Below are 25,809 nucleotides of genomic sequence, written 5' to 3' on the forward strand. Positions count from 1 at the left end.
AAAAAAATCAGCTTAAAAACTGTGATTTGGTAAAAATTACAACACCCTGATTAACATCACAGTTTAGAGGCACGATGGTTAATACAACCTGGTTCACTGCCTCGTAAGGACAATCTGAGAACCCAGTCAGCTCTGATTGATTCTATAAGAACATAAGTATTGCTTTGACGCTTACAAGTGAGTATTTGAAATCACCCCTTTATGATGTCGGTTTTCTTAGGTAAATAATATCCAAATAGAGCGCAAAGGGAACGAACGACCTTGGCAACACAGTAAGATCTCTCTTACTATTTGTTAACGATCAAGCGTGGCCCACTGTCCTGCAAACAACCTGTTGCGCACTGATGTCTCTCCACATCAGCGATGCTGTTTGTAACCGGAGCTGACCTCTGTGCTGGAAGGTCACGGACACAAAGGCTCCCGACTCGTTTCCTCTCTGGGTCCAGATGATCTCGCCTCCTCCCCTTTCTTCCTGTGATCCTGTCCCCTAGGGTTCACCCTTCCCCCCAGCAGGAGTGTCTCCCGAGTCCACTTTCTTTCCCACCTGACAGCTCCCGAGGACCCCCACGAGGCCCGGGTCCTGGCAGACAGCTGGAGGGCTGGGAGGGAAGGTGTGTACTATTTCCTCTACCTTCAGTGTCCTCCTCTAGCTAAAGCCCAATCGTAGTATTAGGGTTTTGTACACAAAGACTACACATTAGTACAGATCAGCATCAACACCTGATCTGCAAAACTGCCCCAAACAGATCGTTTCCTCCATCGAATGCATAGCGACTGTTTCCGTACTTGGTGCTTCCACGCCAACGTGGGGCAGAACACCAGGAGACAGTGTTAGCCACCCCTGGAACATCGAGGGTCTCCGCGAGCCCAGGCCCGAGGACATGAGCCTGCCCCGATGAGGCAGGCATCCGTCCCCGACTCGCTTGAGACAGGCCAGCAGCACTGGAGGGTGAGCCCTTTCTGGACCAACTTCTCGGCCCACCGGTCAATCACACACCCGGACACCTAAGGACTCCGAGTCCAGGCAGACAGCAGGGAGTCGGAAGGGATGGTGGAGGATGCTGGGAGCAGAAAGCAGGGAAGAAAACGACACAACTAAGTGCAAACTGACATCGGTCCCCAGGGGAAGTGCAGGGGAGACTGAGGAGGGGTAAAGCAGACAAGACCCAGGCCGGCTCAGGGGGAGGAGACGGGCGGCAGGTGCATGACCGGGACACCACCAGATCCAGCTTGACGGATGGATGGGACCCAAAAAGTGACTCACTAATGTGAGCGCCTGGGGGAGAGAGGCTTCGAGACGCATCCTCTCACTGTCACACCGGGGGAAATGGAGGCCCTTCTCAGGGCACACTCGGAAAGTGACCAAACCAGGGATGTTCCGGGGCTCACAGGGAAGGGGGCAGATCCACCCTCTGGTCCAGCCCTCCTGCGGTCGCAGAGCATGGTGAGTCACGGCAGTGTTCCCAACCCATAACAAGCATGTGACCGCCCAGAGAGGAGCGCCTGACCCCTATTCCTGACACATTTGGACGGGACACGTTTCATACCTTCATTCACCCTTGCAAGCGCCTATCAATAATTCATCAACAAACAGAGACACGGCGGTGAACATGGGCCTGCCCTCGCTAGCGCAGCAGCACAAACTGTGTGTTTTGGGTCAGTTCTCGCCAGGCCTGAGCACGGGTCTCCTAATGGCACACGGGTTTGGGTTAATCAGGGTCAGTCTCTCTTCCCGGTGGTTAAAGACAGTGCACACTGGCACGTCGTCCTTTCCTTCCAGCTGGAAAACCAACGGCAGGGGCAGGAGCCAACACGCACGTCCTCGGGGTGCCCCGGGCGGTGAGGCTGGCACCCACTGACCTGAGCTTTGGAGATGATGGCCAGCAGCCTGGGCATGATGGTCATCAACAAGGTGCAGAGCCCAAAGATGAAGTTCAGGGACACGTAGGAGATGAACGCCACGTCCGAGCTGGAGAAGATTCTGGACATCAGATACATCCATGGGAGAGTCGCATATCTAAGGAATAAAGGGAAAAATCATGTGTGTTTTCCCGTGACAAGACGGAAGCATAGACTTTGGTTGGCCTGGTGGCTTCTCACTCGGTGAACAGACACACATTATGGTTTTGACAACAAATCCCCCTGAACACACAGCTCACTTGCGAGGCTCCAGGGAGCACTGGGTATAACGGCAGCAACACTGGGTAGGGTCAACCCCTGGGCCGCACGTGCACCTGCACCTGGGCTTCCCGACCTGGAGGAAGTCTGCGGACGTCCCCACGCCCCTCCCTCAAAGGGGCGAGCCTGGGTCTTGCTTCTTTGCTCCGATCCTCACCCGTAAAGCGCAAATGGTTCCTGTTTAGGGGCGTCTGGGTGACTCAGTCGGATGGGCGTCCGACTTCAGCTCAGGTCATGATCCCACGGTTCGTGAGTTCGAGCCCCACGGCAGGCTCTGTGCTGACAGCTCGGAGCCTGGAGCCTGCTTCGGATTCTATGTCTCCCTCTCTCTCTGCCCCTCCCCTGCTCACTCTCTCTCTCTCTCTCTCCCAAAAATAAATAAATATTAGAAAAAATAATTTAAAGAATAATGATAAAATAAACCCAACCTTTCTCCCACGTCCCCACGAGCTCTTTACACGGTTGAGGCAAAGGTGTCACCATTTTCTTAGCATGATTTAGCGGCTTCGCCTGAAATACTCAAGTGCCTTCTGAATGCCCGGGGTTTCCTTAATCTGTTAAGTAGCTCTGGAGAGTCTAAGACCCCCAAATGGTGAGACCCAGGCCCCACCCACGGAGGGGGCTATTAATTCCTTTTCCATAGGAATCCGTGGCATCAGAATGAGCCCTTGGGTCAAAGGACCCATCCTCATATCCCAGAAACTATAATAAATATAATAGCGTACATAAAGTCATACACAGTTCCAGCAGCTTCTCGCCACGCAAAATCTGCCTCAGAATTTGGGCAACGATGGAAATTATTCCAGAATGTGCAAAGTGCAAGTGAACGCTTTTAAGCAAGTGTTCTTAAACAGCTGCCGTGCCGAGGAATCAAATTATGAGTAAATAATTAAATTAAATTAGCTACTCAAGAGGTAGGTCAGGACGCCTTGGTGCTTTGAACTGTCAACACCTACCTACGAAGTAAAGCAGCAGAGACAGAAATCAAACAGCCCGTTCCCACGACACCACAACACCCTGACCGTCCCTTCTGGGACACAGCTCAAGTGCTGTGCTCCCTCAGGCACCTGCCTTGACAAGCACATGAAACAATAGTATCCAATGTGGGTTTTTTTTTTTCTTTTTTTAATTTTTTTTAGAGAGAAAGAGAGTGTGGGTGGGGGAGGGGCGGGGGGCGGGGAGAGAGAGAGAGAATCCCAAGCAGGCTCCACGCTGTCAGCGCACAGCCTGACGTGGGGCTCAATCCCACGACTGTGAGATCATGACCTGACCTGAAATCAAGAGTTAGATGCTTAACTGACTGAGCCACCCAGGCGCCCTGGTCAAGCTTTCTCTTGACAATATTTTTTTTAAATTTTTTTTAACGTTTATTTTTTTTTTTTCAACGTTTATTTATTTTTGGGACAGAGAGAGCCAGAGCATGAACGGGGGAGGGGCAGAGAGAGAGGGAGACACAGAATCAGAAACAGGCTCCAGGCTCTGAGCCATCAGCCCAGAGCCCGACACGGGGCTCGAACTCACGGACAGCGAGATCATGACCTGGCTGAAGTTGGACACTTAACCGACTGCGCCACCCAGGCGCCCCAACGTTTATTTATTTTTGAGACAGAGAGAGACAGAGCATGAACAGGGGAGGGGCAGAGAGAGAGGGAGACACAGAATCTGAAACAGGCTCCAGCCTCTGAGCGGTCAGCACAGAGCCTGACGCGGGGCTCGAACTCATGAACTGTGAGATCATGACCTGAGCCGAAGTCGGACGCTTAACCTACCCAGCCACCCAGGCGCCCCTCTCTTGACAATATTTTTGATGACGTGAGGTTTCAGAGGACTGTGGTTTTTAGAAGTTTGGTGTTTTCTCATTTTATTTTATTTAAAAATTTTTTTTCAGTTTATTTTTGAGAAAGAGAGCAAGCGAGTGCGGGGCAGCAGCAGACAGAGAGGAAGACACAGAATCTGAAGTAGGCTCTGTGCTCAGCGTATAAGCCCCAACACGGGGCTCGATCCCACGACCCAAGGACCATGACCTGAGCCGAAATCAAGAGTCGGTTACTCAACCGACTGAGCCACCCAGGCGCCCCCAAAATGATTTTTATAATGGAAACGTAAGTGTTATTAACAATCTGTGAGTTAAATCTCAAGGCAGCTGTAAATAACTGCTATGAAATTCCCTCTTATGAGTGAACCGAAAATCTCTTTAAAAACTCCTGATCCAAACGCTAGATTCTACAACAGTGACAAGTCGCGTTCCTTTTCCACAGGACAGCTCTCTAAGTAGCTGAAGGTGAACACGTCGGTCCTCTCACGCCTCTGCAACAAAAGGCCAGGCCCTTCGTGCTCCTCATAGGACACGGCATCCAGCCAAGTCTCTCTGTCAAATGTGCGACTGGGGTTTGGGGGCGTTGGGGTAGCAACACCTCACGGGGCATCTGACAGGACGCGGCCGGCACAAGGTGCATCAGGATTATGTACATCACACTCGGCCAGTGTATCATCCTCGGGAGCACAATCCAGGAACATCGTTGCCTCGAGATCCCACTGGGAAGCCCAGCGCCCCCATCAGAATGTGAGGGACCGGGCGCCTGGGCGGCTCAGGTGGTTAAGCGGCAGACTTCGGCTCAGGTCATGATCTCGCAGTTCGTGGGTTCGAGCCCCGTGTCGGGATCTCTGCTGTCAGCACAGAGCCTGGAGCCGGCTTCGGATGCTGTGTCTCCCTCTCTCTCTGCCCCTCCCCTGCTTGCAGTCTCTCTTTCTCTCAAAAATAAATAAACTCAAAGAAGAAACTGAGGGACTGATCAGTTAATACTCTTCCACTGGTTCCTGCCCCATTTGAGACTGTACTCATTACATGAAGTTTCCACACCAGGTTATGTCATTTAAATATGTGACAAGGAGATCAAAGTGTTATTGAAGCAAAAAAGAAATCAGAGACAAAGGCACAGACTTACACACACAAGGCCACCAGAGTCGCTACCAGACTCACTATTGCTATGCTAGCAAACAGTCTTGGGGTGTGGCTTCCGGCCAGCTGTGCACCCATCACTTTGCTTGTCCAGGTTTTTTTCCTACACGTTCATTAGTTACCTTTCAAATACTTGGTTCACATAAACATCTCTGCAGCTCCAGGATCTCTTTTTTCTTCTTTTTTTTTTTTTAAAAAAAGGTAAATATGGACGCCTGGGTGGCTCAGTCAGTTAAGCGTCCGACTTTGGCTCATGTCATGATCCCATGGCTTGTGAGTTCGAGCCCTGCATCAGGCTCTGTGCTAACAGCTCAAAGCCTGGAGCCTGCTTCAGATTCTGTGTCTCCCTTTCTCTGCCCCTCCCCTGCTCACGCTCTGTCTCTCTCACTTTGAAAAACGAATAAATGTTAAAAAAAAAAAAATTAAAAGGGGCACCTGGGTGGCTCAGTCGGTTCAGCACCTAACTAAGCTCAGGTCATGATCTCACGGTTTGTGAGTTCGAGCCCCGCGTTGGGCTCTGTGCTGACAGCTCAGAGCCTGGAGCCTGCTTCAGATTCTGTGTCTCCCTCTCTCTCTGCCCCTCCCCTACTTGTGCTCTGTCTCTCTTTCTCAAAAATAAACATTAAAAATTAAAAAAAAAAAAATGGGCAGAAGTGGGGCGCTAGGGTGGCTCAGTCGGTTAAGTGTCCGACTTCAGGTCAGGTCATGATCTCACTGTCTATGGGTTCGAGCCCCGTGTTGGATTCTGTGCTGACAGCTCGGAGCCTGGAGCCTGCTTTGGATTCTGTGTTTCCCTCTCTCGCTGCCCCTCCCTGACTCACACTCTGTCTCTCTCTTTCTCAAAAATAAATCAACATTAAAAAAATTTTTTTAGAAGTTAAATAGGCTTCTAGAGCCTAATTTATCTTTTGGTGAAATCTACAGTGGCTTGTGCCAATCTCTACTCTTCTATTAAATACAATATTATATCATTTTAATGGCTTTAGCATTTGCTGGGCAGGGGTCTGCTGCTCACGCTTACTGTGGAATTTATGGGGTTTTCCTCCTTGGGAAAGCCAGCCTCTCGTCCACACCACGTGAATTTTCGAAGACGTGGAACAGGCCCCCGTGGCCTGTCTTCACAATGCATTAGCGCGAAACATGCACCAAATATGTTCTTACAGTTTCCACTGTTCACAGATACTAGATTCCCCTTCTGGCATTCCTTGCCTCGTTTTGCTGCTAATTCTCACCCTCCAGCTTAAATGCCACGTTTTCCTGGCTAGACAGAGCCGGAAGGAAGAAAACAAGACAATTGTCACTGGGTATTTTCTTCTGTGTCTCTTTGAGACTCTGTGTACGTACCTGACCCCTAATTTCTTCAGATTCCAAACCCCATGTAATTCCAAGCCCCTTTTAACACCTGCCACGTCCTCAGGCTGCAGGGCACTCTGGGGCCCAGCCTTCCCGACTCCCAGCTCCAGCTTTCCACACCTCCCTCCCTGGACGGGGGTGAGCGGACACCCTGCCCACCTGGGCCCTGGCAAAGAAAGAACCCCGTGTAAATGACAAGGAACCTGCGGCCCCGGGGATGTTGCCTCAAGATCCCAGCCGGCCTCCCCGGAGTCCTTCTCCCCCGGGGTCCCCTGGCCTCCGACCTCGCCTGCTACCTTTACAGACACCCCCGTCCGAGTCCTGGATCCTTCACCCGAGCGGCAGCACCCCGGCTGGCCCGGGATGTGTGGCAAGGACCTGGGAGCGTCCCCCAGTTCCCAGGAAAATGCTGTGGCCGCACGTGCAGTGACTGGTCAGGGCTCCTCCCAGGCTGGCAAAGGCGCTCACGAGAGAAACAAGCTCTGCGACCACTCCTCCACGTTTCTCAGGAATTTCTAACCGTTTGATCTTGTCTGTTACCTTAAACCCCACGAGCTCCGCCTTCCTGAAGCTCGAAAGTAAGGTACAGTGAGGTCTGTTTAACCACACCGTCAGGACCCACGACGACACCACCCACTCAACGGGATCGCTGCACTGAAATCAGACCATCCCCAGAGAAGCGGGAATCCCTGTACTAAGCTTTTATATCCAGGAACCCGAATTTCCCACGCACTACAGCAAACAGGAGGTTCCGTCAGCACTTTTATGCCTGACAACGAAACTGCCTCCCAATACTAGCACGGTTCTCGCTGGGACAATGGGCCCAAAATTCATTAACTGGGGCCTCTTGCCACCCACTGTGAGCTTTCTATCAACTGTCTACTCTTCCCGGCACAGAACTGAAGCTCTACACCGAAGAAGACGAGGTGTAGAGGGAGTGATTAATTACTCCTCCCAAGGCCACAGAGTTAGTGAGTGGCCATATCAATCTTCCCAGAAAGGTCTGTCTGTCTGTCCTGTCGGTCTCTCTCTCTCTCTCTCTCTCTCTCTCCCAGCCAGCTATCCATCCATCCAGTCAGCTAACAATGACATATCCTTGTTGACGATGAACTCCGTCCCCCAAATAAATGCTTTGGGCCCGACTGTGATGTGTGTAAACTCATTTTACTTGTCATCTTGGGCGGAAATAAAGCAGAATGCGTTGTCTTCACAAATCATTAGGCTCGAATTATAATGAATTAGCATGTTCATCACTTTCCCTGCTCTCAGCAAGGATCTCTCACGTGCTCAGCCCGGATCTAGACACATGCCCAACGTGTAAGAAGACACATAATTGGATATTCTTGATGCTAGGTGGGTATAATTTGGGGAGCCCTAGCAAAGATCCTGGATAAAGATAAAAAGGAACGCTCCAGGGGTGCCTGGGTGGCTCAGTCGGTTAAGCGTCCGGCTCACAGTTTCGGCTCAGGTCGTGGTCTCACGGCTCATGGGATCGAGCCCCGCATGGGGCTCTGTGCTGACAACACAGAGCCTGCTTGGGGTTCTCTCTCTCGTCCTCTCTCTCTGCCCCTCCCCCTGCACATGCTCTCTCTCTCTCTCTCTCTCTCTCTCTCTCTCTCTCAAAATGAATAAAGTTTAAAAAGAAAATGAGAAATCTGTCAAGTGACTTTTCCGCTTTTGCTGCTTTTCCTCTGAGAAAAGTGATATAGGTAGGCAGAACATTTCCAGACTGCTAACGTCGCGGGAGAGGGAAAAACGTGCCAGACAGGAGGCTTCGTGGGAGACGCTCCTGTGAAAGGCAATTTTGGAGCTAAGTGGATTCTGCGTCTGAGCTCCAGATGAATGTCAGAGCAAGAGTAACCGAGAATCCACTTCCAACCGCCCGAGCGTGGCCGACGGCTGGGGGGCCGTGCGGCAACAGCCCACGCCACCCCCGTCCCAGCCGGGCGGCCCACGGGGCGCTCCTCCCCCTGCTCCAGTCCCTCTGCCATGCGTCCCCACCAGAAGCACCGTAATTGCTTGAAAAGAGAGAAAATCATGAAGCCGACAGCGGGTTGCAAGCCATCCCAGGGGGCTTTCTCTTCCAGAAAACAAACCGTAATTCTGCAGCCGCGTCTCTCGTCACATACCCGAAAAGCCCCAGCAGGAGGGCGGTGGCTGCCAAGTTCTTGCGGAACGTGAACGCCGTCAGCTGGAAGGCGGCAATGACGGTGACGCACAGGCCCACGGAAACCAGGTAAAAGATCTGGGGAAACAAGAAAAAGGGGGTGGCGTCTCGAACGGTCTGTAAAGTGGGGTTCGCCCCCAGGAGTCACAGTCCTGGCGGGACTGTGTCCCCACTGTGTCCCCACCCCCCACGCATATGCTGAAGCCCTGGGACCTCCGGAAGGCACTGTATCCAAAGACGTGCCTCGAAAGGGGCAATGAAGGTACAGGAGGTCCCTGCAGCCACCCTGATCTGACATGACTGGTGTCCTTATAAGAACAGGACACACGGAGGGATGACCACGTAGGACACAGGGAGGGAGCACCACCCACGCGCCCAGGACAGACGCCTTGGGAGGAGCTGGCCCGACCACGCCTGGATCTCAGACTTCAGGCTCCAGCACCTGGACGGACCGCCCATCGGGGGTCTGCGGGAAACTACTGCAGCCACTGCCCCCCGCCCCCCTTGGGACAGGTCCGGGAACCCAGACACCTTCCAGGACACGTGGCTTCTTCCCACACCTGGACTCGAGGACAGTAAGGCAGAGCCCGCCTTACAGACCCCTCCCGGGGGTCCCCACACTGATCAGCGTGGCCCAGGAAGGGCCACACGCCTGCTGCTCTCCTCCTGGAGACCCTCCCAGAGCCTTTTCTCTCACCATCCACAGGGCTGCCTCCTCCCTCTCAGAGCTCAGCTCCCACGCTGTCCCCCTGAGAGTCCTTCCCCAGCCTCCTGATCTAAGTCACCCTCTCAATAACTCTAGTCCCAAGCCACCCGGATCTTGTGTGTCGGTCTGTTTGTTTCCTGCTTCCCCTGGTGAGAATACAGTCTCCAAGGGGGCGGAGAACCTCTCTGCCTTGGTCACGGCTTTATCCCCAGCACCACGGACACTCCCTGCCCCTGTGAGGACACCTAACTACCCACTAAATGAGCGATTTAATCCATGTAACAGGCAAGAAACAATTGGATGAAGATGGGGCACAGTCACCCAGGAAGAAAGCCCTCCTCCCTGCCCTTGAGCCCCAAGGCAGGCATCGCAAGGCAGAAACACACTGAGCGGCAGGGACAAGGGGATAATCAGGTAAGGGCTGCAGAAAGGGGGAGAAGGACTGCTGGGGTCCGGGAGACACCCGCCCCCACCTCGCACGCTCCTCTCTCCCGGGACGCCTACTCCTCCTCCCCCGGGAAAGCTGCGGTCACGAGGACAAGCTATTGCTTTCCTACGAGGAGGACCCTGAATCCAGATCAATGCCTGCAAAGGGCACCGGTGCTGTCCTCCGGACGGAAGACAGTGACCTGGAGGGCGGAACACCTGGAGAACACATCAGGCTGTGGTCGGGGTGGGGGGTGGGGGTCGGGGGTCACGTGCATGTGGACGGTGGGTCAGTTCTAATGCTTTTTATCACCTCCCCTTCCGGCCCCTTGAAAAGAGCACATCACAGAGGATTATGGTCTCATCTTCCCGGTAGGAGACTCTGCATTCGAGGGCAGGTCTGTGAGTTCCCAGAGCTCCCGTGTGTGTGGCTGGTTGGTCCTCCTTCTCAGGAAGCCATCCGCCCCAGATGACAGACAGACACTGGACCTGAACCGCTCTTACCAACGCAATGACCCATTCTTCTGTGGACAGTCTGCGGCGGGGGTCTCCTAACACACGCACACGCACACAGCCCTGGCATACAGGCACGCAGCACGCCGTTCCCAGTTCCTACCATGTCATACAGGAAGTTAGCGAGCCAGTACGTCCTGTAGCCGAGGCCACTTATGTGCTGCAGCCTCTTGGCTCCGGTCACCCTGTCCCTCACCACGGAGCTACCGATGGATGCCGACAGGATGGAGAAGCCCAGCACGATGCAGAGGGCGACGCCACACTGACGGATGCTCTCCATGCTGCGGGCACAACACAACAGCTCGTCAGGGTCACAGGAAGGGCACGCATCTTCTTTCCCTTGGTGACAACCAATGATGAGGGGGAGAGCACTGAAAACCACTAATCAGGAACTTAGGGGGCACAGGGCATGCTGGCTAAGCGCGAGGACTCTGCCCCTGAGTCCCCTCAACGGCCCTTTGAGGAGGGGTGGGCGATGCTCCCAGCTTCTAGAAGGCACAACTGAGGGGTGCAAAGTGAGGGGACATTTCAGAGTCTGCCCATCTCGGAGTTCACTCTAGACTAAAATGATAAACTTCCGCAGCGTGGCGTCCACAGGGAGCTGTGGCCTCCGGCCACACCAGAACCACATGCATCTGTATGCTGGGACACCTGCAGGGACGGGGAGGGCATTAGCTGTGGATCCACAGGTGGCTGGCCCATCTCTGAGTTTTGTCTCTCAAAATATCAAAACAATTTTGTAACAGAAAGAGGTGTAGTAATAATTGTGATAACACACAGTGTACTTTCTTGGTCATTTTTTAACCGGACTGACCCCTCCCTAGCTACAATCAGCGCACGCAGGTGGCCGACGGAAAGACACCGCTCATTGCAAAGTGTCCACTGGGTGGCATCTTCTCTCACCCAACGAGCCCACAGCTACACTTGTGGCCAGTGTCAGCTGCACCACGGGGAAGGGAGAGAGGAAAGGAGAAGACAGGAAGAAGCATCCCAGCTTCTAGGAGGGAACGGGAACTAACACTTCGCTCTGAACGGGGAGATGAGCGGCTTTATCACCAACCGTGTCTCCATGTCACAGACTCCATGTGTCTGTGAACAAAGTCTGGCATGGGGAACTCTCCAGAAGGCCTCACTACGCTCACTACACGAACACCGTGTTTAAGACTTACCCCAAGTGAGACGCCTGGGTGTTTCAATGGCTGAACATCCGACTTCAGCTCAGGTCATTCATGATCTCGAGGTTCGTGAGTTCGAGCCCCGCGTCAGGCTTTGTGCTGACAGCTCAGAGCCTGGAGCCTACTTCGGATTCTGTGTCTCCCTCTCTGCCCCTTCCCCACTCATATTCTCTCTCTCTCCCTCTCTGTCTCTGTCTCTGTCTCTCTCTCTCTCTCTCAAAAATAAATAAACTCTAAAAACATTTTTTAAAAAAAGACTGTACCCCAAGTGCTTGGCTGGCTCAGTCAGTGGAGTGTGTGAGCCTTGATCACGGGGTTGTGAGTTCGAGCCCCACATTGTGGGTAGAAAGGACTTAAAAAAACAAAATCTTTTTTTAAAAAAAGCCATTCTAACCCAAAAAAGTGTCTGGAAGATGTGGGGCCCCTGAACTTCAGGAAGTTCACTCCCTTAGACAATTTTGACTTAGAAAAACTGGGGTGTAGGATAAGCTCATGTTTTAAACTCGGTCAGTGCACGTTCCCTTAACACTCATTTTCTTTCCACTTTGCAAAGAAGCGCCCAAGCCAGCACCACTCTGCACAAATGCAACAGGCCGGCACCCTGGAGCCACCCAAAGACTCTGTTCCGCCCTCACCCAGTGGTCCCGAGACTCACATCTTGTCCTCGTTCAGCAAGGCCCCTCCGTACGGATGGCTGTACAAAGTCACTCCTGTGAAGGAAAAATGGAGAGATGAGCCCTCTGCCCGCACGGTGAGCAGACCCCGTGCCCGTGAGGCACCTCCTGTCCACTCGGTCCAGGCGTGACCCACGGGGACCCAGAAGGGCAAATGCACTGTGCATCCTGGCCAGTGCGGGGACCCTGCAGTCCTGTTGTCAGAAACAACCAGCACGTTCAGGACGTGCCTCGCATGGCAGGCGCGGGGCTGACGTTTTATGGCCCAATCCTTATAAGCATCCCTGTGGCGGAAATGATACATTAGCCACATTTTGTGGGGGTGGAAGAACGGACTCAGGAAGACTAAATTACAACAGGCAAGGGGATTATCCGATGGAACCAGGGCAATAATCAAAACTTCCCCTCTCGACCAAGCCACGTCTAGACAGAGCGAAAACCGAACCGTCTCAATGGCCCAGCTGCGTGCGTGGAACCCCTTCTTCGGTTTTTCGTCATTCGACTTCCGGGGGCTTGTGCGTTAGTGTAGACAACAGCCAACACAGAGAAATCTCCACCACCTTCTCAGTTTTAAGGATCTTACCATAAAGGCTGCTCGTGTCGTCACACGGCCTTCCCCACGCCAGCCGATGGCAGCCCGTTGGGTACCCAGGACTCCGGAACTTGAGGCAAACGACTTGTGTTTCACCTTATTGTCCAACATGAGCCAGTCGGTTTCCCTCCTCTGATTGGCTGTTTCAAGTGCCCGCAGCTACATGTGTGGGGGCCACCTCCACGGGCACGGTTCCTGGGCAGCCTGTGTTCCTCTTCCCTTTGGGCTCCCTTAACGAAGCCCATTATCGTGTTTTGCATTCTCTTACGGCGGCATATTAAATCCTTCCAGAAACACCGCAGGGGTAGGAGTAAACATAAATAAAAGGTACAGAACTGAAAATCGGTACAGTTCTCCAAACACCCCACGGCTTTGCCACCAAAGAGTCCCGACTTGCATTCACGGGCCACCTGCTCCCCCCTCCGGTGATGCCAGCTTTTCCCCATCCGTTGTGGACTCAGCCACAGGCCGAAGCAACTTCTTTCACGGCAGAAAGAATGGTGGAGCCTCCTGGTTCAGCAAGCCCACTGTGCAGTGTTCCAGAATGATTTCTTTGACTTTAAATTACTATCTTCCAGATGTTCTTCTGGGGGCTCCCACTGTGTGTGCCGAATGCCGGCCGTGCGGTTTCCTAGATCACATCATGCACTAGATTTATTTACACGTGTGTCCTGAACGGAGTTGTGTGGTCTTGCCTCCCTGCCTGTCTGGACCCGTAACACCTGTTTTCCTCCCATCTGTCTCTTTCCCTGAGCTTAGCGTCACCCCTCTTCACAGTACGTGCCAGCCCCCACACCCTCTAGCTCGCGGGCGGCCCTGCTCATGCTGTGCAGGGACAGACACCGTCAGCAGGCTGTGCAGAGGCTTACAAAACTGTGGGGCCCTCCCAGACGCGGCAAGTGTCCCGCTGGGTGCTGGGAGTGGGAGGCATGTGTATTCAGTGCTTCGTGTGGCTCCTGGCTGCGCACAGGAATGAGAGCTTTCTAGATCAGACAGCATGCAGAGAAACGTGGTTAGCTGACTAGGGCTTGGGAAGCGGATGCTTCTAGAAATATGGGAGGATCTTGGACTCGATGAACCTGAAGATACACACACACTCACACACACACACACACACACACACACACACACTTGGGCAAGACACAGCATGATGCACCTTCTGACAGCTAAAGAACCGCCACGAGGCAAGGAAAGGAACTCGGTCTATAATGTTCTGGAGGATAGATTTTGTCCAAGGAGCCAGGTTCAAAACATATAGCAAATCACATGACTAGAGGGCTGGCGCGGCGGTCCCGCTGACCTCTGGGGCTTCCGGGGAAGAGGGCATGGGGGTGTGTGTGCGTCCGCCCCAGACCGTGAGGCTGGCCCTGACGATTTGCACGCTTCTCATGAACACGAGTCGTACGCGCAGTGCCGTCCTGATGCCGTGAGCCGTTCTGGTGACCTGTCGGAGCGGATGGGGTCCTGGGGCCCCTCAAAGTTACAGCCAGCCGGTCAGAGGGAGGGGCGGCCCGGGACCCTGGGGTTGTAGCTGGTATCTGAAGGCCGCCACCCTGTGGCGTCTGCGCTCCCTTGCAGGCGGTTAGTACCAGGACTGAACCACGGTTCTCCTACTTGGGATGAAGCAGGATCCCGCTCCCGGAGCTCGATTTCCCTCCTGGTCTGGGAGAAACGCAGGCCCAGCCAGGAGTCCCCAGCTCATCCAGGACCATTAATGTCCCCATCGTGCCCCCAGTCACCAGACTCAAACTTATGTCATCCTCACCCCGTCCCCCGTCATCCCCCGCGACACATCCGAGAAGATGTCAGGGTCTCCCCTTCCACGCCCCCCCCCCACCACACATCACACCCCCGCTCTGGACCACGGGACACGCACACCTCTTCCCAGCATCCCACCCTTCCCCCCCAGCAGCTCCAGAGGATTTCCAAGGAGAAACATAAAGAAAACACAAAGTCGCTATTTTTTTTTTTTACCTGGACATAAGACACCTGCCTTTACAGTAAAGTCCAGAGTCTCACGTTATCCAACTCCCCCACCGTTCCCAGTGGACACACAGGATGGCCACCACGGTGTCCTCGGCTGCAAGTGTTTCCCCTCTTCTTACACAGAGGCTCCGACTTAATGCAAGTTCTCTGATGGTACGACAGTGACGTGCATACATGTTCTCTTGAACAGAGATCTCTTCCCGCGCTGGTGACACTCGCTAGGACCTGAGTGGCTCCCAGGCAGCCACGTGGTCACAAGGGTCAGCAACCGAGGCCCTGACCACCCTTCTGCTCCCACACAGCCGCTCGGCTTCTCACCTTCAGGTCCACATTCAACCAGTTACATGAGACATTCTGCAGCTTATTATAAAACAGGCTTTGTGAGAAGAGCGTTTTACCCGCCTGTAGGCTCGTGTAGGTGTTCCCAGCACGTTTAACGCGGGCCAGGCTCAGCCGTCATGTCTGGGACGGTGGGTGTGTCAAATTCACCTTCTGCTTATGATGTTTTCGACTTCAGATGAGTTTATCGGGACAAAACCCCCTTGAAAGTGGAGGAAGGTCTGAGCTTCTCTGCCCAGCCCCCCTCCCTTCTCCCAGAGGCTTCCTGAAGATGCTAATTTGGGAGCACCTTCCCGAAGAGGTGGGGCCCCAGGGGGAAGAGAAGGCGGTCCTCAAGCCCTGAGCCCTTCCATACTTGTGATCAGAGAGTAGGGGCTGGCATCCGAAGTAGATGAAAACCCCCCTGAGGCTCCGTGCGGTCCGTCCTTCAGGCCGCAGGGCACCTGTGTGAGCAGCCCTGTCACATCCGTGTGAGGACGCCCGTCTGCGTCTCCTTCACATCCGCAGAGCCACGGCGCAGATACCGGAGACAGACTGTGCCGGAGCTGGGGTTCCAGACTCCGGCTGCAGGGGCAGCCCCTATTTTCTCCCCTCCCTTCCGCAGATGCTTCCGATTTTCCAAGGAATGTCTGTGTGCAGAGGGAGGGGGACGAGGCCACAGGTCCAAAGTCCCCACCTTGCTCCTTCTACGGTGTAAAGCTGCCAGCGTTTTGGGGGTGTGTTCAATTATAAAATGTTAAACTACCACGGTCAGGTTCTTATTTTGATCGGGTTGCATGAACATCTTTTCTTAACTTCAAACTGTTGGGTCATTGCCGGGAGATCAAAACTACCCTAATACTGGCTTTCTGTCCGCCCGTTCCTCTGTTACGAATACACTGCCCTTCATGGTCGCACATACCCTGGACCTGTCATCCTTCCCTGGCTTTAATCGAGGAGGCGGGAATACACCTGGCCCTCGACCCACAGACGGAGAGAGCGACGGCTCCTGTGCCCAGCAGTCCGATGTGCCAGACCCACGGCCGGACGTTTTCAGGACACAGTCTCTCACTCGGTAATCGGGCGATGAGCTCTGCGATGCACAACCCAGCAGAGTGCGCAGGAAGATCCTTGTGAGTCAGCTTGCAGCCTTCAGGAACCGGAGTCCCCTCCGGGGAAACGGAGCCCGGAGAAGCCTCCCGGTGCGGACACACCCTTGACTTCCAGAAGCTGAAACAGGAGCACACGACTGTGGCAACTGTCCCCAGCAGGTGACCTGTTCCTGTTCCTGACAGAGGCGGGACCCCTAAGTCGCCTCCCAGCACACAGGGCACCGGGACCCTTCCCTGTGCAAGGGACACGCTGGGTGCCACAAACATGCTAACACAGAACGAGAATCCCACCGGGGCAGCAGGGGACAAGCAGGAGCACTTCACCAACGGGCCGCAGGAGAGGAGCCATCGTGTCAGCCGTCCTGCCCTGTCTGTCTGTCCTGCTCTGGAAGCTGAGCCGAGCAGGCTCTGCCCACCTGGCTCTGAGAAGGACCGGGCTACACCAGCCCCCACCCTCCGGGCCCTCCCCCTCAGTGATTCAGAGGGGTCACAGCTTCTCATCCTGTGCTAGCTTCCAAGAGTCCTACAATTTACATATTTTACATATGGTAAATATTTAAATACAATCTTTTGAAGAGCACACAGGCTGCCTCCTCGCCCGGCAGGGAGCCCCAACAGCCAGAAGGCAGCCAGTGCTCCTGGCACCACGGTCCTGGGGAAAAAAAATTTTAATGTTTATTGCTTTTTGAGAGAGAGAGACAGAGACAGAGACAGAGGGTGAGTGGGGAAGGGGCAGAGAGAGAGGGAGACACAGAATCCCAAGCAGGCTCCAGGCTCTGAGCTGTCAGCACAGAGCCCGACGCGGGGCTCAAACCCACCAACTGTGAGATCATGACCTGAGCTGAAGTTAGACGCTTCACCTACTGAACCACCCAGGTGCCCCTTTAATTTTTTTAAGTTTATTTACTCTCAGAGAGAGAGAGAGACAGGGCGTGAGCAGGGGAGGGGCAAAGAGACAGGGAGACACAGAATCCAAAGCAGGCTCCAGGCTCTGAGCTGTCAGCACAGAGCCCTATGAGGGGCTGAAACCCACAAGATCATGACCTGAGCCAAAGTTGGATGCTTCACCGACTGAGCCACCCAGGTGCCCCTTTAATTTTTTAAGTTTACTTTGAGAGAGAGACAGAAAGTGCATGAGCAAGGGAGGGGCAGAGAGAAAGAGAGAGAGAGAGAGAGAGAGAGAGAGAGAATCCCAAGCAGCTCACAAGCTGTCAGCACAGAGCCTGATGCAGAACTCGAACTCATGAACCGTAAGTTATCATGACCTGAGCTGAAACCAAGAGTCAGACTCTTAACCGACTGAGCCACCCAGGCGACCACAGGCACCTCTTTAAAAGGCCGCCATCACCCAAAATCTCCACCATGAAAGTGAGAAACGCTCTTTGAAAAGCAAGATCCGGAGGAAGGGCCGTGCAGCGTGGTGCTCCAGAAGGAAGCCATCAGATGACCAGGAGAACCCTTCAACTTGCTTTCCGAGGCTTGAGCCCCACTGGGGTCTTCTCACCAGTTTAGTTAAGAGGACAGCACATTAGTGTCAGACTGGAACCAACAACGTTCTGGTTTTGTTCTGCTCTGGGGGACAGGAATCCGGGCACCGACCACAATGGTGGGTTGGCTGGGATTTGACACCTCCTTTCAACAAGCCCCCCCACCCCCGCCATGCAGAGTCCCTGGTGCCCAGCGGCGACACACAGGAGGTGTGTGTCCCAGGAGGTCAAAGAGGAGGCGGCCCCAAGGAGGGAGCAGGTGGGGAGTGAGCCCCCCCCCAGAAGGACCCTGCCGATGACACAGGTGCCCTGTGCAGTGCTGGGGAGCAGCCCCCTGGCCACGGACAGAAGCAGTGGGGGGAGGGGGTGCCCAGCAGGAACCCCGGCGGCTCTTTGGTTTACAAACGCTGCTAACTTTCACAATTTGCTAGCTTGCAATCTGCTGTCTCTACATTCTGTAGGAGAGGCTCTGTGGGATCAAACGGATTTCAAATCCAAACGAACGTCTCTCTACACGCGTGATGAGATTTTGCTTGTGTTTTGCAAAAAGCGGGAGAGACCGAGAGTAAGTGAGGGTCACATGTGTGTCCATTTTCTCAAAAGTGAAAGCGCCATCAGAGGAAAGGACAGAGTAGGCGGCCCTGTACCTCCCGCGGGTCCCGAGTTTCCCCAGACCCCGGAACGAGAGGCACAGGCGCGTGCATGACCGCTCACCCTCCGCTACCTTCTCAGCTCCGCCAGCTGCTCCTTAAAACAGTAACTACAGAAATCAGAGCTCCTTGGGGCGCCTGGGGGGCTCACTCAGGTGAGAGTCTGACTTGAGCTCAGATCTCACGGTTTGTGGGTTCGAGCCCCGCGTGGGGCTCTGTGCTGACAGCTTGGAGCCTGGAGCCTGCTTCGGATTTTGTGTCTCCCTCTCTCTCTGTCCCTCCCCTGCTTGTGCTTTGTCTCTCTCTCTATCTCAAATATAAACATTAAAAAAAATTTTTTTTAAGCAATCAGAGCTCCTCCTGCATACCCACAGACACAGGGCGGGGACTTGACTGTCTCGCAGATGGACCCCTTCCCCCTCCAGGACAGGGCTTGACTTAGAGATGGGGCACCTTTGGGCATGGGAGGCAGGCACGGGGAAGGAAACTGAGGCAGAGGGAAGTTTTATCGACTTATCTAAGGCCAAACACAGCAGAATGAGACCTACAACCCTGATTTTCTGGATCCCAGCTTATCCATTTTACGTGCAACTAGAAAAATCATTTGCAGCCTTTGATGTTCTCCTTGCAAAAACCACATTATCGCAATGGACAATCTCCATAATCGGGTGGTGATTCCCATCGTATTATGTGTGTTCAGAACTGTATTTAGGTGACAACAGCCTTGTGATGGGATCCGGGGCTGACGATGCTGGTGAGGAGTCCATGGTGAGGGGTCCGGGCTCTTCAAGGGACAGTGGTTTCAGCCCCCGAGGAGAGGGGCTCTCATGCATCGCATCAAAAGTTCCCAGAAGGAGGTTTCAACATGTAAATTCTGAATACGCTTGATTTTTCTTCGTTTGATTACTCTTACCATTTATGTTTCAGCTTCTCCACGAGCTGGCCCACGGCCATATACCAATATATAACATCAGCTCCCTCATTTAGTATTCTCACCATGCCTTCCAGACTCTGTATATCTGTCATTTGTAAAAACGCACATCTGTGCTTTTGTCTCATATCCACTCTGACAAAAGATGTTTGTCTCCAATTCAACAGTCACTGCTGGGTCCCTTCCTCTTATAAAACGGACATCTCTGTGCACATTCACACCCAGATGTCTGTAAGCGTCTCCAGCAGAAGAACAGAGTTGCCTTCGCATCGATATATGCGCAAAGGACTGTTTTCTTTCAGTTAATTTGCTGTGAGCCATCGGCGCGGGGTGGGGGAGGGAGGTTGGGGGGGGGGCATGAAGGAAAAAATGTTCGTTTGGTCCAACGGAGTATTAAGAGAAACATATGCAATCCAAGAGCTGTTTCAAAGGCTTTCTCTCTGTCTTCCTCCTCTTAATCTCTCCTAGAAAAAAGACTCTTTTTCCCCTCAATACTGAGGTTAATTATTACTCTTTCCAAGGAATAAATAGATGCCAACTGTAAAAAGTTTTAAAATAAAGAGTAAAATTAAATCCTAACCTACTTTGAAACCAGCCAGAGGGAATCATTGTTTGCACATTGATATTAATTATTTCTAAATGCCCAAGGTTTTCTCGACATACGCATGTTAGTATCGAATTATGTTTCCCATTCTTCATCTTCGACTCCATCGATCGTTCTCGACCTTCAAGTAATGTTTTCATCACACACACGCCAACACCTGCACCTGTGTGATCCCCTGGAACCAATGTCCACCAGGTTCTTTGATTCGTTCTGTGGATTCAGTGTTTTCGCGATCTTACTTTTGGTTAATCTCTCACATGACTGTCCTTCGGCATTCTTTTTTATTAGGAATATATCTACAACCTGTTGGGATAAGCGCTGGGTGCTGTACGTAAGCCAATTTGACAATAAATTATATTCATAAAAAAAGAATATATCTACAGCATGTTTTTTGAGCCACGTCCAACATAAGTGTATCTTTGAGGCTTGTTTACTTTGAGACAACATCTCCATTAGGTACAGAATTGGGGGTGTACCTTTATTTTTCTTTCCGTGTTCCGTAGGCAGTACTCCCTTACCCTCTGGCTTTTGAGGTTGTGATTAAAAAGGAAGAGACCAGGTTCTGGTTTCTCTAAGATGGGTTAGCCTCCGTCTTGCCAGGTCCCCTCCCTTACGAGGATCCAGACATCACACACCAGCTGGAAAGAAGGTGGCAGGTGTCTGGGGCCCTCGGGACGTGGGGAACAGCGTGGCGGGTGGCAGTGAATTTCCTGGTGTCCTTGCAGCTTCCCGTGTATCCCAGACAAGCCACTACAGAAGCCCGCAAAACGGGAACCGTCAGGAGCAGTAGAATGTGACAGCCACACGTGTCTACCCAGAACCACTGCCGAGGAAACTAGATGGAGGGATACACTGAGGACAGCGCAAATAAATCAAAACAGAATCCCGAAAAGCTGATCAAGCCTCTCAAAGGGAAGCAAGAAGAAACAGAGGAAACAAAATCAACAATGAAGTGTCAGAATTAAGCTCACGGGTGGGTAAAGCCCATGCAACGTCAGCATGTCTGTCAAAAGGCAGAGCTCGGTACAGTGTGAGCCCCAACTTTCAGAGCCTCAAAATACCGGAATCAAAACCTTACCCCGCTGAAAGGAGACATGGACAAATCCACCGTTATATTTAGGCATTTCAATACCTCCGCCTCTGTATTTATGGAACCATCGGACAGAAAACCAGCCAAGATATGGATGCACTGGAGCCCACAACCACCCACAGAGCCGTGGAATACACATTTCGAATCACCCGTGGAAACGGCACCAGGACAGACCACATCTGGACCTCAGAACAAACCTCAGCCAAACCTAAAATAATTAAAATACGCAGAATGAATTCTCTGACCACAGTGAATCGAACTAGAAATCAATGAGAGAAAGACAGCAGGCAAATCTCAAAAACCTAGAATTTAAACAACGCTCTTCGAAATAACCCCTGGGTGAAGAGGAGGTCTCAGAGGGAATTTTTCAGAGTCAGAAGCTGGTCTTTTATTTGTATTACTTTAAAACTAATTGGATTTTGCTATTTATAGCTTTATTTAAAAAAAATGCTGCCTTTATCTTTGAACCTTTGAACATTCAGCAGGATTGCTTATCGATGATTCCTATTTTCAGAGCTCCCAGCTCAGGAATTTTGCCAGGATCACGGCAAACCCTCCCACTGGCCCAGACTTGTTTTGTTTGGTTCTTGATGATGGTTTTCTTCTGACATCGCTGTTTGTTCCCTTAATCAGTGTCCGTCCGCTTCCTTTCTCCCCCTAATTCCTCTGCTTCTCTTCCCGGTGTGAGTTCTGCTATCATCTTTTTCCTCTGTGTTCTTAGAGAATATTTTGTGGTTACCCCTTTACATCAAAAATTCTGAGTGAGGGAGAGAGCTCGGTGATCAATAATGTGCTTCTCTGTATCCAGGGAAAATGTGTATTACCATCTGGTCTTAGCCAGTTCCTTTGTTACTGAAATGTATCTGACATGGAACATTGTGTCCGTTTAAGGTGTACAACTGCGGATTCGACACATGTATATACCGCAGGATGCTTGCCGTGGATTAACAGCCAGCTTTCTTTTTCATCTCAGCCTGGCCTCTCTGTCTTATCTGTCTTCTCGTGTTTCCCAGAGTTCACACATTTCCTGGTGCTCTTGTGGGGGTAAACTCACAAGACGTGTCCCAGGACAAGACCTTCTGGGGGTGTGCAGCGTCCCCTCCCAGGGGCGTGGGGCATTTCCCGGTCGCCAGGCTGGGTGTGACGGCTGTGACTTGACTGTCTGTTGCTGTCCCTCCTTGATCTGGGCAAAGGGGAGGCTGGTCCTGATGCTGCTCTGAGCTTGGAGTCCTCACATCCTAGGATGTCTCCGCACCGTCCCCACGTGCTGGCAAGTATCTCCAGACCCTTAACGTTCAGGCTGGAGGTCACTGATGACAGCTGGTTCCCGATACCCGCAAGCTGTTCCTTCAGCAGCTCTGCTAAACAGATCTGACATGGCCTCCAGTTCTCATGCTGGGGGTCTCTCGTTAGGAACTGGGGGTGCGTGCCTGGAGGCTTTATCTTAGCGTAAGTAATGCAGGGCAAGCCATTATCTGTGGCACTCCTTGCTCCTGGGCTCATCCCTGCCCCGACTATGGGCACATCATCATCCCCACAAGCAAGCTGCGCTGACCTTGCCCACTTCCTCCCCGGGGCTCCTGGCACCCCAGTGAGCTGTGGCCTCCAGAGGATTCAGATGGAAAGGGACCAATGAGGAAGAAGGCTGGGTGGAAAGGAGAAGAAGAGGTTTTTCTGGCTCTGGACGCACAGCTGTCCCGCCCTGCCCCCAGCAGGTGTCTCAAGGTGGCAGGTGGTCCCAGCACGTGAGCACAAAGGGGCAGTGAGGGTAAGACTCTTTACCTGATCCCCACATACTCTTTATCCCCCTGCCTCAGGGATGAAATTATCCTCGAGGCCCGAAGGTCCCCAGGGTGGCCCGGTGTTTCCCAAACTTGGCTGTCCATGGGCATCACCTGGGTCATTTAAAATCTCCTGACATTCAGATCAGAATCTCTCTTGGGTCTGCAACGGAAATCTGTATTGCTCAAAATTCTCAGGTGACACCAATGTGCACACAGTGGGACCACCGTGGATCTAGCCCACACGATCCACAACAGCCAAACTAGGGTAAGAGCCCAGGTGTCCGTCGACTGATGAGCTGATAAGGACACCAGTCTAGACGTAGACGTAGATAGATGTAGACGTAGATGTCATAGATACAGATATAGATATAGATATAGATATAGACATACAAAAGAGTATTACTCAGAGATGAAAAAGAATGAAATCTTGCCATTTGCAAAAACGTGGATGGAACTGGAGGGTATTATGCTGAGCAAAATAAGTCAGAGGAAGACAAATACCGAAAAACCACTCGTATGTGGAACTTAAGGAACAGCAGATGAACGTAGGGGAAGGGAAGGAAAAATAAGTTAAAAACAGAGAGGGAGGCAAACCATAGGAGACTCTTACATACGAGAACACACTGAGGGTTGATGGGGGGGAGGCGGCCGGCAGATGGGCTAAATGGATGATGGGCATTAGGGAGGGTGCTTGTTGGGATGAGCGCTGGGTGTCGTATGTCCTGAAGCCAAGACTACACTGTACGTTACCTGACTGGAATTTAAATAAAAACCTGGGAATAAGAAAGAAGAGATCAGCTAGAACAGGAAGAACTCAGACACATGGTGCAGGACTGAAGGGTCATGTGAGGTGTCCTGCGAGGGACAGACAGGGTTGGCTTGGTGTTTTGGTTTTGGTTTTCTGTGAGTTCCCCCCAGGAGGGATGACGGACAACTGGACAGCATAGAGGACACACGTACAACGGGGGAACGAGCCGTGCAGATGGAGAGAAGATCCTGGGGAAGGGAACATGGGAACCTGTGCGGACGATGGCCAAGGGCCCATGTGGCTGCCTGGGGAGGGGCGAGATGAGGGGCTGAGCTGGGGGGACCCTGTGGGTCACAGTGAGAGTCTGGTTTTTATCGTAAGAGATACATGAAGCCAGAGGGATGCCATGATCACAGGGACAGGTCCACCGAGGGCACTTCCAGAGACCTAAGCCTTGGGGCCAGGGTCAAGGGGAGCACAGGGGCCCCACAAGAGGCTGGGGCCGGCACCAGGCAAGAGCAGGTGGTGCCCGGGCCAGGTGAGCATCGGTGAGAATAGGCACACTCAGGATGTCAAGTGCAGAAGGGACAAGACTTGCCAAATGCCCATGGGGAGTGCGTGGAAAAGCAAAGTTCAGATCTGGGGTTTGACCTCACCTGACTGAATTTCCCTGGGAACCCTGAGAAGTGTTATGTGACATGCAGCATGGCTAGGCTGCCGATGCAGAGCCCAGGAAGGAACAAAGCCTCTGACGTGGAATCCACTCCGTGTCCCTCTCATCCCTGGGCAAGCTCCCACGCCCACGCCTGTGTCCCAGGCTGCAGGGAGCACTGGTAAAGTCCCTGTCCCGATCCCCAGGCGGGTCCGGCCACGCTGCAGTCACGGAGCACAACACCTGGGCGGTACTCACAGCCAGGCAGGAGGAGAGCTCTGCCTGGGAGAACTCACGGTGGGTGTGTACGAGACACATGTATTCCTCGTAAGTCAGCGCATGCCTGCCGGTAGTTGACAAAATCCTGCCCGTTGAACGGGCCACCCGTAGTCTGCCCTATGTTGAGTTTTATGCTTATAATTACAGGCTCTGACAAGCCGCCAACCCCCCGGGACCCAGCAAGGTGGCCGACCTGGGCTCTGGAGACTCCTATCGGGTGGCCTGGGTCAGCGGCCAGAAAGTCCCTTCATCTCTAAGGCAGGGATGTCTGTGTCCCCAAGACCCTGTCACGGGACCGCAGGGATGAGAGCAGGCTGTGTGTCTGTGCGGTACGGTGATCACGCATTCAGCTGGCGGTGCCTGGGCTGGGGTCCAGTTCTGGGGGGCCACTGGGGCCGAGTTCTGGGGGCCACTGGGGCACAGGCTCTGGGGGGGGCCACTGGGGCACAGGCTCTGGGGCCCAGTTTTGGGGGGCTGGCGGGACACAGGCTCTGCTCTCAGGGGCTCATCCAAGCTCCACGCGAGGCAAGCGGTTGTTTGTCTGCAGCCACGGAGCACACAGCTGTAGCCCAGCTTATCCCCAGATGAACAGGAAGCATCCGGGACGTAGAGAGCGTTTCTGCTCAGAGCGTTGCCTACGAGCTCTTTGCCGCATCACCCCACTGGGGTGCTGTGACTTGTGCGCTCCCTACTTACTGCACAAACCTTCCTTCCCCGTGACAACCGCATAAACAAGGCAAATGAGAACTGAAATTCTGACATAAACAAAGTATTCATGTTTCCAGTAACAGAGGATAAATGCATTTTGCAAGCCAGCACGACTTCTCCACAGAGCCCCCTCCTTTCAAGAGGGATGGACATCATCGGGGGCATCTGGTCACCAGGAAGCAGTGACATAAGACACGAGTGACCGACACCGGCATCGGTCAGCATTGCTCCCGTGACCCCGGGCCGTGACCCACGACACAGGGGCTCGACCAAGACTGTGGCTCACAACTGGAACCCAAGGTAAGGCTTGTATGTGTAACTCAAGCTCTTAGGAGTCAAAGTACATTTTGATAGTGACACAATCCAGTCATTCAGGAAGGGACATTTGGTCAGTCGCCTGGGGCACAGCAGAGCAGTGTTTCTTAGGTGTGTGAGGTGTGCAAGGGTCCCCTGCAGAAATTTAACGCCCACGGTGTCATTTCACGTCCTATCGGTGTTGTAAGGTAGGCCGCATTAGCCTACTTCACTGATGGGAAAACCGAGGTTCGGGGAAATCACCCAGTGGCGGTGACTCTGGGTAGATTAAGTCACGGGGCCAGGATGTGGCTCTAGGTCCTGCTGACAACAGAGGCTCTGCTGTCCTCCCCCAGCTAAGCGAGAGGTCACTTCCGAGGGGCATGGCTAGAAGTGCTTTCCGGGGGGACCTTCCCCAACAAA

General features: G+C 53.1%; 1 protein-coding gene across 1 annotated transcript in view; it reads right to left on the bottom strand.

Annotated features, from left to right (window-relative positions):
• ABCA13 (ATP binding cassette subfamily A member 13) overlaps positions 1–25,809 on the bottom strand; it is a 395,180-nt gene that overhangs the window by 97,139 nt on the left and 272,232 nt on the right. The window contains exons 49-52 of the mRNA XM_027045998.2: positions 12,133–12,187; positions 10,406–10,583; positions 8,620–8,735; positions 1,861–2,017 (exon numbers count right to left, since the gene is read on the bottom strand). Of these exons, the coding sequence (XP_026901799.1) occupies positions 1,861–2,017; positions 8,620–8,735; positions 10,406–10,583; positions 12,133–12,187 (506 nt within the window). The remainder of the gene's footprint in view (positions 1–1,860; positions 2,018–8,619; positions 8,736–10,405; positions 10,584–12,132; positions 12,188–25,809) is intronic.

This window comes from Acinonyx jubatus, chromosome A2 (assembly GCF_027475565.1).
Source record: "Acinonyx jubatus isolate Ajub_Pintada_27869175 chromosome A2, VMU_Ajub_asm_v1.0, whole genome shotgun sequence".
NCBI classification, from domain to species: domain Eukaryota; kingdom Metazoa; phylum Chordata; class Mammalia; order Carnivora; family Felidae; genus Acinonyx; species Acinonyx jubatus.